Source organism: Annulohypoxylon truncatum (assembly GCF_022578515.1).
Source record: "Annulohypoxylon truncatum strain CBS 140777 unplaced genomic scaffold F4807scaffold_1, whole genome shotgun sequence".
Lineage (NCBI taxonomy): Eukaryota > Fungi > Ascomycota > Sordariomycetes > Xylariales > Hypoxylaceae > Annulohypoxylon > Annulohypoxylon truncatum.
The window spans coordinates 1,943,326-1,955,482 of NW_025953787.1; the positions used below are offsets into that span (position 1 = coordinate 1,943,326).

Consider the following 12,157-nt stretch of genomic DNA (forward strand, 5'->3'; position numbering starts at 1 on the left):
AGAAAACACGGATGGTATGACCAGCGGCTTGGGAGCCAGTCGTCATCCGGTATTTTAGTGCAAGGTTTTATACTAAGTTCCCCACTCCCTAACAAGATTCATTTCGAACCTTGCAGGGTCAAGACTCGTGGGAAACTCGGACCAAAACATCTTCCCAATCAAAATACAAGCAATTTTCCGCAACAAACGCCATCTCGAGCCGTCGATTTTCATGGAACATGGAATCGTGGAAGCTTGGAAGCTTGGCTTGCCCCTGAATGCACAAAACAGCCCATGCAGCCCTGAGATGAGCGCACGATTGGATTTGTGGAGTTTCCGTTTGGGTGACCCGGGATCGAACGGGGATCGAAGGGGAAACAAATCCATCAAAATAAATACAACGAAATGAAATTAAAGCAACCCGACGCTCTTTTTTATGAGCTTCCCTGCATCCAACTTGCCATTATCGGGCTCCTATCATTTCTGCCTGTTACAAGTTTTCAAACAACTATTATAATTCTACCAGTTCCGTCGTCGATACGATCTCTCCTTTAGAAATCCTTCCAAAACTTCGAATAAACAACCACATTCTTTTGCTACAATCTGTGACCCGAACATCGTCCCCTCCTTTAGGAAGATAATGGGCTCCCCCGGTCCTCGTCGACCCTGGCATATTCTCTTATCATTCGTCGCCTAACAAGGTCTAGCTATAACCCCGGCCGAGCCGTACAGCTTGCCAGGCTTGCTTGGGTTACTTGGCCTCCTATTGCATCCCTAACAGACCCCAACAGAGCAAATCTGACAGTCTGAGTGGTGCTGCGTACCCCCCAATTTCCCAGCTTGTCCAAGCGAGCTCCAGTCACCGCCCTGAATTTTGATCGCCATCTGCCTCGCCGGGTGGCCGATTGTGTTTTTTTATGTCCATGAAATCCACTCAACTTTTACAAATTTCTTTGATTACTGCTGCCCGCTCCAACACTCTCTTCAGTGACAAGAGACTAAACAACATCATAACAACAACTTTATATTCTAAACGGTCTTTTTCTGGGAAAAGTAGGCACCGGCGTGCCAATAGTTTCCCAGCCACTCCTTTTCAAAGGCGAAGGTCAACTGGAAATCTTCCTGCCGAGCAAATATTGCAGTCTCGTTCGCTACGGAATTTCATTAAGTCGCTTATCTGGGCAAACATGGCAGTTGAACAGCGCCGACTTCGCGGGTTGCAAGAGTCTTCCGCTTCGCTCGACGCAGCCCTTGCCGTGAGTCCCGAAATCGCTGCTGGTACGGGTCCTACCAGTAATCCAACACCTATCTCATCTCATGCGACACCACGTGCTGGTCATAAAGAGAGTATCGGGGACGAAGAGACCGACAGGGAGTCAAACCTAGGCTCGATGTCTTCGCCGCCGCCTCTAAGTGAGACGTCTCAGACGCGATCCACTCGTTCTACCTCGACAACTTCTCGAAATTCCCATCGACTTTCCTTAACGTTGCCAATTGCGCCACCTAACAGTTTTCCCTCGAGACCTACGCCCACTTCCTCCATGCCTCCAACTCCTATAGAAACCTCAGCATTAGGCTCGCCTACCGACCCAAATGATTTTATTGTCGCCATTGCGGCCCAAGAGCGTCGCGTATTGGAGCTTCGCGAAGAACTAGGGCGAGCCGAAGATGATTTGAGGAAACTCAAGAGGCAGTGGACAAACTCTGCTGCGTATAGGAAACGAGCATCTCATAGAAATGTCGAACCCCTCCAAGCGATGGCATCGGTTTTGGATGCGCCGTGGGGATACGATGAAAATGCGAGTATTCGATATAATAGCGAGCTGGAGCGCAGAAAAGCCATCCTTCGCGCACAAAGCCAGGGGACACCTCGAGAGTCTAAGAGAACGGTTATTCGCGGCGGGCATGCACGTACCCTATCATTACTTTCACCAACAAGATCGGCAAATGGAGACGATAGCGGAGCTCGATCAGCTGAACCATACTCTAAGCCGCCATCAATCCCTAGTCCGGCTCCTATCAACAAGCGTGCGACTTGGGCTCCTCGTCAAAGCCAGCCATACCAGCCATTCCCGCCAGCAAATGGTATGAAACAAATGGCCAACGAACTTAAGCAAGGTCTTTGGACATTTGTTGAGGACTTAAGACAAGCAACTGTCGGCGATGAAGCAATATCTGGGACCACACATAGGACTAGTGAAATGATTTCTCGGCTAGGTAAGATGGAAGGCGACCAGGATACGGTTCGTGCATCTGCTTCGAGCCGCGGTCGCATACCGTTTCAAGACGAGCCGGGGTCGATGACAGAGACCCCAAGTAGAAACTCTACCGACAGCTTCAGCGATCGTTTCCAGCATAGACATACGACGTCGAGAGCCGACGCCAGGGCCAAGAAACATTTCTCCTGGACTCCACTCACATTTGACAGTTTTGATGACGAAGATTGGTCGAACTGGGAATCACCAAATGTCAAGACTTCCCGATGGAGTGGTAGCACTGTGAACGGGGATATCATAACCGCAATTCCCGAGAGGACCAACGAAAATGGAGGGACACTGTAAGACGACCACCATCCAATGAGACACTAAACCGTGCAAGGCACAATACAACCGACTCGTCTCAAGTCGCTTGATCACCAAAATGGCAAATCCGTATCTAACATTTCAACTTGAGAATAGGAGACGCAAACAATCCCAGAGCGAGCTTCGCGCAACATCTCCGCAGGCGCCAAGCAAGCTTGAAGAACTCCCACAAGCCATCCTTAATAGACTAGCACCCAGCAATCTGAAGAATACTACGTCGAACTTTATCAAAGAGTGGGAAAAGAGCCTTTCGCCACCTGCGGATTCAACCTCGTTCTAAGCCAATTTTATAGGTCACTAACGGAATTAGAGTTGTGGGCGTTCTAACTCTTTGATCGGCGTGTGAGAGGGGGTCGGGTAGCAGGTATTATCTATGCAGGTCTTATACAAGGCTTTGTGCGCACAACTGGACTGGGGATCGAAAAAGGGGGACCGACCCTTGGATAGATAAAAATGCCTCCGAAGTGGGAGTTACAACAAACAGCATCTACCTCATGTATAATTTTGCCATCGGAGCACTGTAACATTCGAGGTCTTGCGAGCGAGATGGTATGTATTACCTAGGCCACGTCCGGTTTTTTGGGGATCGGGATTACGACGTGTCGGTTTAACTCTCGAGGTACCGAATACCGGTAGTTAGAAGGGAAAACGGGGACAGAAGGGAACCAGTGACGACCTTGTTTCAGTAATAGTTAATGATCACGAAGCTTACGATAGTTACCTAGACGATAATGTAGAACGAGATAGAATCGTTGTCGTTGTCAATTTTACCATCTATTTAGTACCTAGGCTTTCCATAACGAAGCTACGTTCGAGGCGAAATCAGGTATACGTTTACATGGTACTTAGCATTTCGCATAAGCCTTCCTATTAATGAAAGCGTTGAAGGCTATAGCCTTACTATGGTCTATTCACTTTATGTTCTACTAGAAAACTCTAAGGCTGAGAGCTTGACTGGTGGCGTTTCTCCATGTCTACCTATTATCTAGGATAATTTGTCAGTAAGCGAATGTCCGTGGGCTAAACTTGGTTACCATAATGTAGCAACATTCACATGATCAAGCCATTTAGTCATTCATCACGCAGGCAATGAGTAGAAAAGTGCTATATTGAATAGCAAGTCTGGATAGCAAATCTAGCTCGCTTGGTGTTGAGTAGGGGTAGGTATCTGGCCAGATATGTACACACCCCTTGGCGCCTGTAGCGCTTTATATGCAAGTGAACGAACCCCAACGCCCAACCGATGCAACAAAATACAAGTGCAAATGCGTCTCTCGTGGATGATTCCATGTCGCTTTCAAATATGCCTCCCTTTCCCGGGCAACGGGACGTCCACGTTCCGGAAATGACCTCGAATGGATACGTTGGGGTTTGAGCAGCAGTAGCACCGAATGCCTTGCTCAAGACCCCTTCGCTAACCTGCTCTTAGTAACTAAGCGACAGTGGATACCTTCTCCAATGCCTCTTCATCTGCACCAACTTCCTTAGTTTCTGACTGAGTGGCTTCTCCAGATACCAGCGAAGTCGTCGTAGCAGGAATTTCCGCTACATCCGGTTTGGCGTCATCATCCTTGGTCTCCTTAGAGTCTGGAACTGGGGAAGACGACTTCGGTGTCGGCAGTGGTAGTTTCTCACTAGAAGGGTCGTCTTCAGGAACCTTGGAATCCTCTGCTTCCTCTGACTTCTCTGCAGATGCATGTTCAGCCGGCCCTTCAAATCCATTGCTCTTAGCGGTGTCCTGCTGAGCCCCCATAGCCTGTTCAGAGGGCTTGTCGTGTGGTTTGCTGTTCCACATGGACAGCATATTCTTCATCTTAGGGGCCCATACGGACTCACCCTTAGCGAGATCCGAATATTCCATGCAATTGGAGCTACCCAAGACAAATTCGCCTTGTCGCGATCTGCAGAGCTCTGCCATCATCGCTGAAGAGTTGAGCATCATGCCGAGGTCGTGGCAGAAACTTCTGACATAGAAACCCGAAGTCACAGTCATGCGAATCTTCGCCGCAGGTGGACCTATGCCCTCCCATGGAAGGGCCGCATTCGGATCGGATTCGGGGATCAGATTCGAACCTTTTCCTGGCTTCGGGAGTGCTGGAGGGGGGTCACCTAGAGCGCCTGACATTAACATCGGCGGGTCATTCCTTTTTGAGGTCCTTTGGCGCTTGTGGTTGACTTGGTCATAGACAAGAGCGTCCACACTCTTGTCGGCCTTGCGCTTGAAAATCTCGTGCGCCTTGAGCGCCTTGGTCTCCTCCTCCTTTTCCTCTGGTGTGAGCTTAGGTGCCGTCGCTTGCTGTTCCTTTATCTTAAAAACCTCCTCCGCAAAGTTACGTTCGAAAACAGTGGCCTGTTCAGTAGGCCAACGATACGAATGTTGACCAGGTTCATACCACTCAAGCAACTCGATCTCAGTCACTTCCACTTCTCTAGCCTGAATTTCTCGTGGCAATGCTTTACCCTCTTGGGCGTATTTGTAAAGGGGTTTGCCATCCATCTTCAAGGCTGAAAAGATAGGGGGTATCTGCTGGGTCTTGCCCCGGAAAGAGCTGAGAGCCTCCTCAACCATGGGTCGAGTAATGTGTTGGTAGGCAGTTTTCTTAAGAATCCTGCCGACTCGATCATAGCTATCAGTACTGGCACCGAAAAGCACCACAGTCTCGTACTCCTTTGTGCATTCTAAAAAGGATTGAAGGGATTTTGTGCCCTTTCCAACACCGAGAATTAACACGCCAGTAGCGAGAGGATCAAGCGTGCCACCGTGTCCCATCTTGACTTGAATGTCCCTCTTGCCAAATCCACGTCGTTTCTTTCTCGTGTTAGACTCATTGTCTCTTTTCTGCTTCTCTTCGTCGATCATTGGCTTAAAGAAGTTCGAAGGGTTAAAGTGATGTTGGCAGTCTCGGATTACTTGAGCACTACTCATACCCATCGGCTTATGGATGCCTGTGAGAAAAGTCTAATTAGCTAATGCCATTGAAGTAAAAGAGGATAGGAGCACCGTACCAAATACGCCGTCCAGAATGGGGCGAGATGATGCCATGCTGAGAATTTTGGTAAATTTCATTCGGGAGGGTCGCCTTAAAAAGGTATGCTGATGTGATATGCGATATGCGATATGCGACACAATGACTGTTCGAGTTGCGCGTGTTGAATTGAGCCCCGCGATTTACTCAGGTGAGAATTGATCGCACTCTGGATTGTAAGCAGTCAATATACTGAAGCGCAAGAATTGGAATTGGGATAAGGTTATCAAACGGCAGAATGGTTGGATACAGAAAAAGTTTGGAGGATCAAATCTAATGGGCTAAAAAAAAAAAAAAGATCCTGGTTAATCGGCATGGTTAATCCAAGAATAGCGGCCTTATCGATTGGTCACTACAACGCTACCTACTAGGTACAAGCTAGGTATTTTACACTTAGGGCTATCAGGGAGCCCCTCCGTCAAATGCTTGTTTGAAGGTGTAATGTTATTGGTCAACCCCTCATTCAGCCCACCTAGCTGCGGTACCCATGTACCTCGATTAACCGCAATGGGTACTTATCTAGAATGCGCGCGTGCTACTGTACAATACCTGCCGGCAGCGCGTTCCAAGGTTTCCAAAAGGCACCTGCAAAACTATATAAAGCAACTACCTCAATATTAACTTTTGATACTACTAATCTGCCGCATCAATTTCCCTTGTTTCCCTTCTCCCACACCTAAACTACCTAGGGAACTAAATAACACTCCCGTTTAGACGAGACGAAGATAATACAGCACTTCTTTCGATCACCGTCTAATATCAGCCTCGAATCCACCTCGTCATGGCCGGACGTCGACGCCGGGCGCCGTCCAACTCGACAGTCGCAACCGTCAACGAAGCGGCTATACAATACTACCAAGAAGAGACCGTACTAAAGCCCGTCTCTTCTCGAGCACACCCCGACGACTGGCCATGCTTTCTACTTACCGATGCGACCATTTACCATAAGGATGGTACATTGGCAAATCTGTTACATGTCGATTTGGAGGGGCCTTTGATTGTCCGTGGAAAAGTCGAAGTTGAGAAAGACCAAGAAAGATTCTTGGTCAACCGACACATCAAGGACCGGTCACCTCGGATTCAAATTCAGAACACACTGTCATTCTCCATTGGCTTGAAAGAGGATGGTCTACCGATGCCTGTGCTCTGGGCTAGTGGCGGAGCAGGCTGGTATGAAATCGTCCCTTCCGAAGCCTATAAAGCTGTATGCGACACCATGTTCCAAGGCATATCTCTTCACTATGCTATATTGGACGAGTATGACGCCACGCTTGAAGAGCTTCACAAGAAAAAGAAGAACAGGAACAAGACGCTAAGCGACGTCAAGCTATCTTTGGATGATGTCCTGTTTAAGGTATGCCTAAACCTTCTTCCGTTTACACTTCTCGTGCACAGGCAATCGTGCGATGAAGCGATTGGCTTAATGTTGTCTAACCTGATCTGCATACAGTATGCCGTGACTGTTGGTGACGGCATTACTTTATCAGAAGCCCACCAGCGAACTAGAGACCAGGCCATCTTCTTACTCTCGCACTTTCCTAAAGGCACTGAATTCCACAATTGGTTGACGAATGAATTTCCTGTAAGATCACCTCATCCTCGGACGACGTAACTGCGATCTAACTTAAATACGGACTATTGTAAAACGACTGGCGAAAAAAGAATCCAACGATTCCAAAACTTCTGGAAACGAAGGAACAAGCCCTCTGGTCGCCGTTCCATACCCGTCATTAGAAAAGTCTAGTTCTCTCGAAGTTGTCGACATCAAGAAGAAGGGCAGACCGCCATTGCGAAACTCGGCTTCGAGGTCCCTTCGCTATAGTGGGGCAGCCAGTTCGGATGCGCCCGACCTATCTAGTGATGAACAAACCCCAGCGAACCTACCCAAGCCCAAACAAAAGTCTCCTAGCAGAATTCGTTTGGAGTCCACCCGTAGTGTCGACATGATGATTCTTGACGTTCCTGATGATCAAAATCGGGACTCAGACGCAGCTGACGATATAGCGAGACTAACTCCACAAGAAGCGAGTAGAGCCCATTCGGATACTGCATCCTCGTTATCTCTTGTAGTTGAGGCCCTGCGAGACATCCGACAGGAAATGCTTGACCTGCTAGAAGAGGGTAAACAAAAGAAGCATCCCGACGACATGAGTCCTAAGGGCTGGTGCACTAAACTCTACCTCGAATTAAGCATTAGAAACCCCAAAGCATTACCAGAGGTCTGCGAATACTTCGCCCGAGACCTTGTACGGCTCCTCGGACCAGAGTGGTATAAAAGCCAGTTCTATAAGTGGGTGAAGGATAACTTTGATACGAAACCCAAGTTCGAGTTTATTACCGAGGACGACATCCAGAAAATTGCCAGGCGCAAGAAGAAGGGAAAAGTTTCACGTGAAGAAACTCATTCGACTCCCGGGACCAAAGAGCTACCAGTAAGAACCGGAGGAAAGCACCCGCCACGAAGAGGTCGCCCTAGTGGTAAAATGGCAGTATTGCGTCCTCCTACCAGTAGCAAGAAGCGCTTGCGCCATGAAACGAGCTATGAAGATGACGAAATGGATATTGACGAGGATGGCATTTTGAAGAAAACATCGAAGAGATCTAGATACCTTGATGATGAAGATGAGGATGTAGATGATACAAGTTCTTCAGTCGATGACGACGATGACGACGACGACGAAGCCGATAATACGGACTCCCCACTTACCCGAATAGTCATCCGCGCCAATAAGCTACCGTCCACCTTTCCCAATGGACCAGATCAAACGTGGACATGTGAAGAGCCTGATTGTGGATACGTCGTTCGAGCTGCCGACGAGGAAGATGGCCGCGCCCTCATCCACCAACACTACGAGGCACACGAGAAGGAGGCGCGAGACGAGGCGGAACAGAGCAAGGCGAGCCTTATGGAACTTGCCGTCCAGGAGTCCCAGAAGGGACATATCCCTATCAAGTATGTTGTTTTCCCTCCTTTTCTAATCGAGGTCCATTATGTCGGTTCCAACAATACCCACCCACCTTGAGAAACGACCATGAAACATCCCCTCGAAACCTTGCTTTGCCTACGCAACATCGTCTTGCCTGCTCTTGAGTAAGAGTATGGTTGGTGTTAGTCTATCCTACTACGATAGCTACTACGATAGCATGTAGCATTAGCAAACGTTCCTCTGCAGTAGTATCGTCCATAATACCCTATTCATAATAAACCCCATAACAAGTAACCAAGTATCTAACGATATAAACAGTCACTTGCTAGAGAAGATCCGTGGCATGGGGGAGAAAGCACAGAAGCACGGCGAGACGCAACTTAACGGCCAGACCGTCCCACAGCATATCAAGCGTGGCCTTCTGGCATAGAACCGTCCATACTCCGCATCGTGTGAAGCCTTATTATTCTTTTTGCTTTTTAACATTCCTTTTCTGATTCGGAGCGTCTGGGATATATATGGACGGTGGCTAGCCTCTGGGACGGCAACGATCATGGTAAAGGGATGATACCCGGTTGTTTATGGTGTCCAGGTGTTTCTGGGGAATCAGAATAAGGTACTCAGCACTTCATATACATGGCTAGACTTGAGTAGTGTTCCTACGATATACTAGTCTAGACGGATATGTTACGGTCGTTGTAGTGTGCTACATTGGAACTTATTTATACAATGCCGCCTTGCCCTTACAGGTGATTTCGTGTGAATGAATGGTTAACATTGTCTATCTGTGATAAGTATACAATGAATGTCAGGCCATGTCACGCAAAGCTAGGCTGTTATAATTCCCGAGGATAGGGGTAAACTAGCACCCGCATTCACGACAACTAGGGGAGCGGCATGCTTGGGGTACATAGACAAATATTCACTACCTAAGTAGTGCGGGAGCTAAGCTATCAATATAGCAATGGCATTGCCTATTTATTTTTTCGTCCCCCTTCATGATTTCCGTCCACATCAGTCATAGCGTAGAGTCCTTTGGCGTTACCCCATCTACCTGCAGGAGGAGAACGGGGGACTAATTACTAGAGATGAAGTTTCTTCATACGTCACCAACCTCGCCTAATTTTTCCGACCAAAAACGCCTCGCGGGAACGTGAAAGGCCTTTGAAATACATGAGTAACGTTCAACATAAGACATAAGTGAGCTAACTAGGTAGCTCTCGGAGCACCAGACCAATTCAAAATCGGACTGATGCAGTGTTAGAACGGTAGCAGCCGATAGACCAAATAACATAAGCCACCAAGTGATCAAGTGCGGTTCAAGGTCCATGCATCTGCAAAAGTTTGTTCCATCATTCCATGGCCCATGTTAGAATCGTGACTGAAATTGCCGAATTATCGGGTTTCAAAAAGGTTCAACCCGAACTTATCGTCGTAGCTGAAGATAAACCGCCGCTTTATCCCATGCTCCTCGATCAGCAGCCGAGACTTCGTTCTTGAGCGTCTTGACGCCTGCATGGATAGCATTGAAGAATTCGCAAGCGATTTCCAGGTCTTCGAAGAAGTTCGTTGCATACGGAACGAAAGTGGCAGGGAACTCTTGTTTCTTTGATGCCTTCTGCTCAGGGGTCTCGTTGGGATGGATATCATCCAACAAAGTCTTGACGGCAATACCAAGAGCGACGTCCGTATCATTCAAGAAAGGTAGCCTGTATGACATTAGTATATGATACACAAATTTGGGGGCTGGTGACGGGTACATACCTCTGGCCTATGTCCAAGTAGTCGTCTCGCTCACGCTCTGTCTGCGCAAACAAGAACATGGACGCTACAATTGCCTCGATAAGATCTCGACCAGCTTCTCGAATAGACGAGCTTAATGATCGGAAGCAGAGGAAGTTCTTGCTTAGAGGTCCCGTATAACCGTTTGCTTGGTGGCGCAACTTCAACAAAATTGCACAACGACTGATGAGCAACAGGCTGGCCTTGTCATCATCGCTACCATTCATAGGAAGGCCGTTCAGTTCTGGGTGCTGATTGCGGGTGTTAAGAAGGTCGAACCGGAGCAATTCGTAAGCTAGAAGAAGCGCCTCGAATAAACCGGGTACCGTACTATTCTTCTGAACGGTGGGATCGAGAGCCTCGAGAGATGTTGCCAAGGCCTCGCCCCAGGGAGTGAGCCGATGACCATCGTCAACGTAGCCACGCAGATGCAGGAAGCGCCAGAGGGTAATTGACGAAATCAAATCCGCAGAAGCGATACCTTTGACTTTCTCCTTGGAGACAGTGCTCTTCACGAATTCAGGGTTCCTTAGAGCTGTTACCTCGAAGAGTATAGACCCATGCTTGGCATTGGGATAGTGCTTCTTTGCGACGGCAGCATCGAGGTTCCAAGTGAGCGTTTTAGTCAAAGGCGGGTTGTCCTGAGGGCGATACTCGATCTTGTGAGAGTATTTATCATCATACCAGACCTTCACTATGATCGGTTTGTATTGAATACCTCTGTGTAGTCGAGGAAGGAGGAGGCTGAGGGCCGACTCTCTTAAGGGCATAAGTTGATTAGTCACGAGGCGCTTGTATTCCTCCGACTTGACTCCGTCGAGGGTCGGGTAAATGACGACCTGGCCATGTGAAATCCAACTGAGCATACGTGCTCCAATCAGACCCGTGTTCAGATAATGGAAGAGCTCTGCTGGCAACTGATATCCGAGATATTCCCAGTTGTCCCGAGTCAGCGTATCAAAGTTGTACACTTTAATCTCTCCGGATTCATCTATGTAGATGAAATGATCAATGCTCATTCTCGCCTTACGGTACTTCTGCAACCAATTCGAGTCTCTACTCTTGCTAAGGATGTCGTTGAATGAATTGCATGCGTTTGCCACGGACTTCTCCGAGGTTCGCAGCATGTTAACGGCGTCCTGGACTGAAGGTGGTTGGCGTGCAGTAATCTGAGGCTCTTTTAGCGGAGGGAACGTAGGGAGAAACGTCGTTCCGGCCATTAGTAGTGCATCAATGAACAGCGGCTCAGTCACACCAAGGGTACGAATAATGCTCTTCTTGGAAATGGCAGTGAAATTGGCCGCGTCCCAGTCGATGAATCGGATGACATGGTCCTTGATCGGATACAACAGCAGGTCTTGAAAGCCCATGATAGCAGAGCACTGCTCCGAGTCAACCATATCGAAATAGGCGAGCTCAAAGCTGGTTAGCTACGGGAAGCAAATACGACGTACGAACAACTTACTTGGGCAGAGGCATTAAAAGGGGGTACCAAGAAGTGGAGTCCACGGCGATGAAGGATGCCCTGCAAAAGCGGGAATAGATGGTGGACGGGGTAAGCGCCTGGGTCATATTAGCAAGCCGCCCGATTTCCGAGTCGCAAAGCAGGAATGAGGACAGTACCTCTGTGAGAACCGAAGGCTGTCACAGCCTCGTTGGCCTGGCTCTGGAAATAGAGGCCCCAAGCCTCATCGGTGCCTGCAATGGCTCTCTTTCCTCTCTGGACAGAAACGTCATCTTCGCCTTCGATCGACTGGCCGTTAAAGATGAAGAAGGGGGTGGTTCTGTTCGCCTTCCAGCAGTCAAGATCGTGTTCGATGTGTGCTGAGATGCCAGTTAAGCCGCCGAGGGCTGGGAGAAG

The 12,157-nt window shown here is 48.5% G+C and overlaps 3 protein-coding genes across 3 annotated transcripts; 2 read left to right on the plus strand and 1 right to left on the minus strand.

The window, feature by feature from the left end:
* Nucleotides 1-1,166: 1,166 nt before the first annotated feature.
* F4807DRAFT_466407 (uncharacterized protein) lies at nucleotides 1,167-3,469 on the plus strand (the record flags this gene model as incomplete). Its single annotated transcript, XM_048002381.1, has 2 exons — nucleotides 1,167-2,536; nucleotides 2,658-3,469. 2 exons carry the CDS (start codon nucleotides 1,167-1,169, stop codon nucleotides 2,839-2,841), a joined length of 1,554 nt encoding a protein of 517 aa, XP_047859631.1. The 3' UTR covers nucleotides 2,842-3,469.
* Nucleotides 3,470-3,993: 524 nt separating this feature from the next.
* Nucleotides 3,994-5,604, minus strand: F4807DRAFT_455562 (trub family pseudouridylate synthase-containing protein; the record flags this gene model as incomplete). The annotated part of the gene is made up of 2 exons (XM_048000752.1): nucleotides 3,994-5,507; nucleotides 5,568-5,604. 2 exons carry the CDS (start codon nucleotides 5,602-5,604, stop codon nucleotides 3,994-3,996), a joined length of 1,551 nt encoding a protein of 516 aa, XP_047859632.1.
* A 553-nt stretch (nucleotides 5,605-6,157) lies between these two features.
* On the plus strand, nucleotides 6,158-9,251 carry F4807DRAFT_405951 (uncharacterized protein). The gene is made up of 4 exons (XM_047996254.1): nucleotides 6,158-6,941; nucleotides 7,038-7,169; nucleotides 7,222-8,540; nucleotides 8,833-9,251. Exons 1-4 carry the CDS (start codon nucleotides 6,369-6,371, stop codon nucleotides 8,942-8,944), a joined length of 2,136 nt encoding a protein of 711 aa, XP_047859633.1. The 5' UTR covers nucleotides 6,158-6,368; the 3' UTR covers nucleotides 8,945-9,251.
* Nucleotides 9,252-12,157: the final 2,906 nt, after the last annotated feature.

What these genes read in the sequence shown, in the direction of transcription:
- F4807DRAFT_405951 (XM_047996254.1), top strand. Translation starts at nt 6,369, where the DNA reads ATGGCCGGACGTCGACGCCGGGCGCCGTCCAACTCGACAGTCGCAACC. An exon ending in TGGATGATGTCCTGTTTAAG is followed by an intron (nt 6,942 to 7,037) that starts GTATGCCTAAAC and finishes ATCTGCATACAG; the next exon opens with TATGCCGTGACTGTTGGTGA. An exon ending in GGTTGACGAATGAATTTCCT is followed by an intron (nt 7,170 to 7,221) that starts GTAAGATCACCT and finishes ACTTAAATACGG; the next exon opens with ACTATTGTAAAACGACTGGC.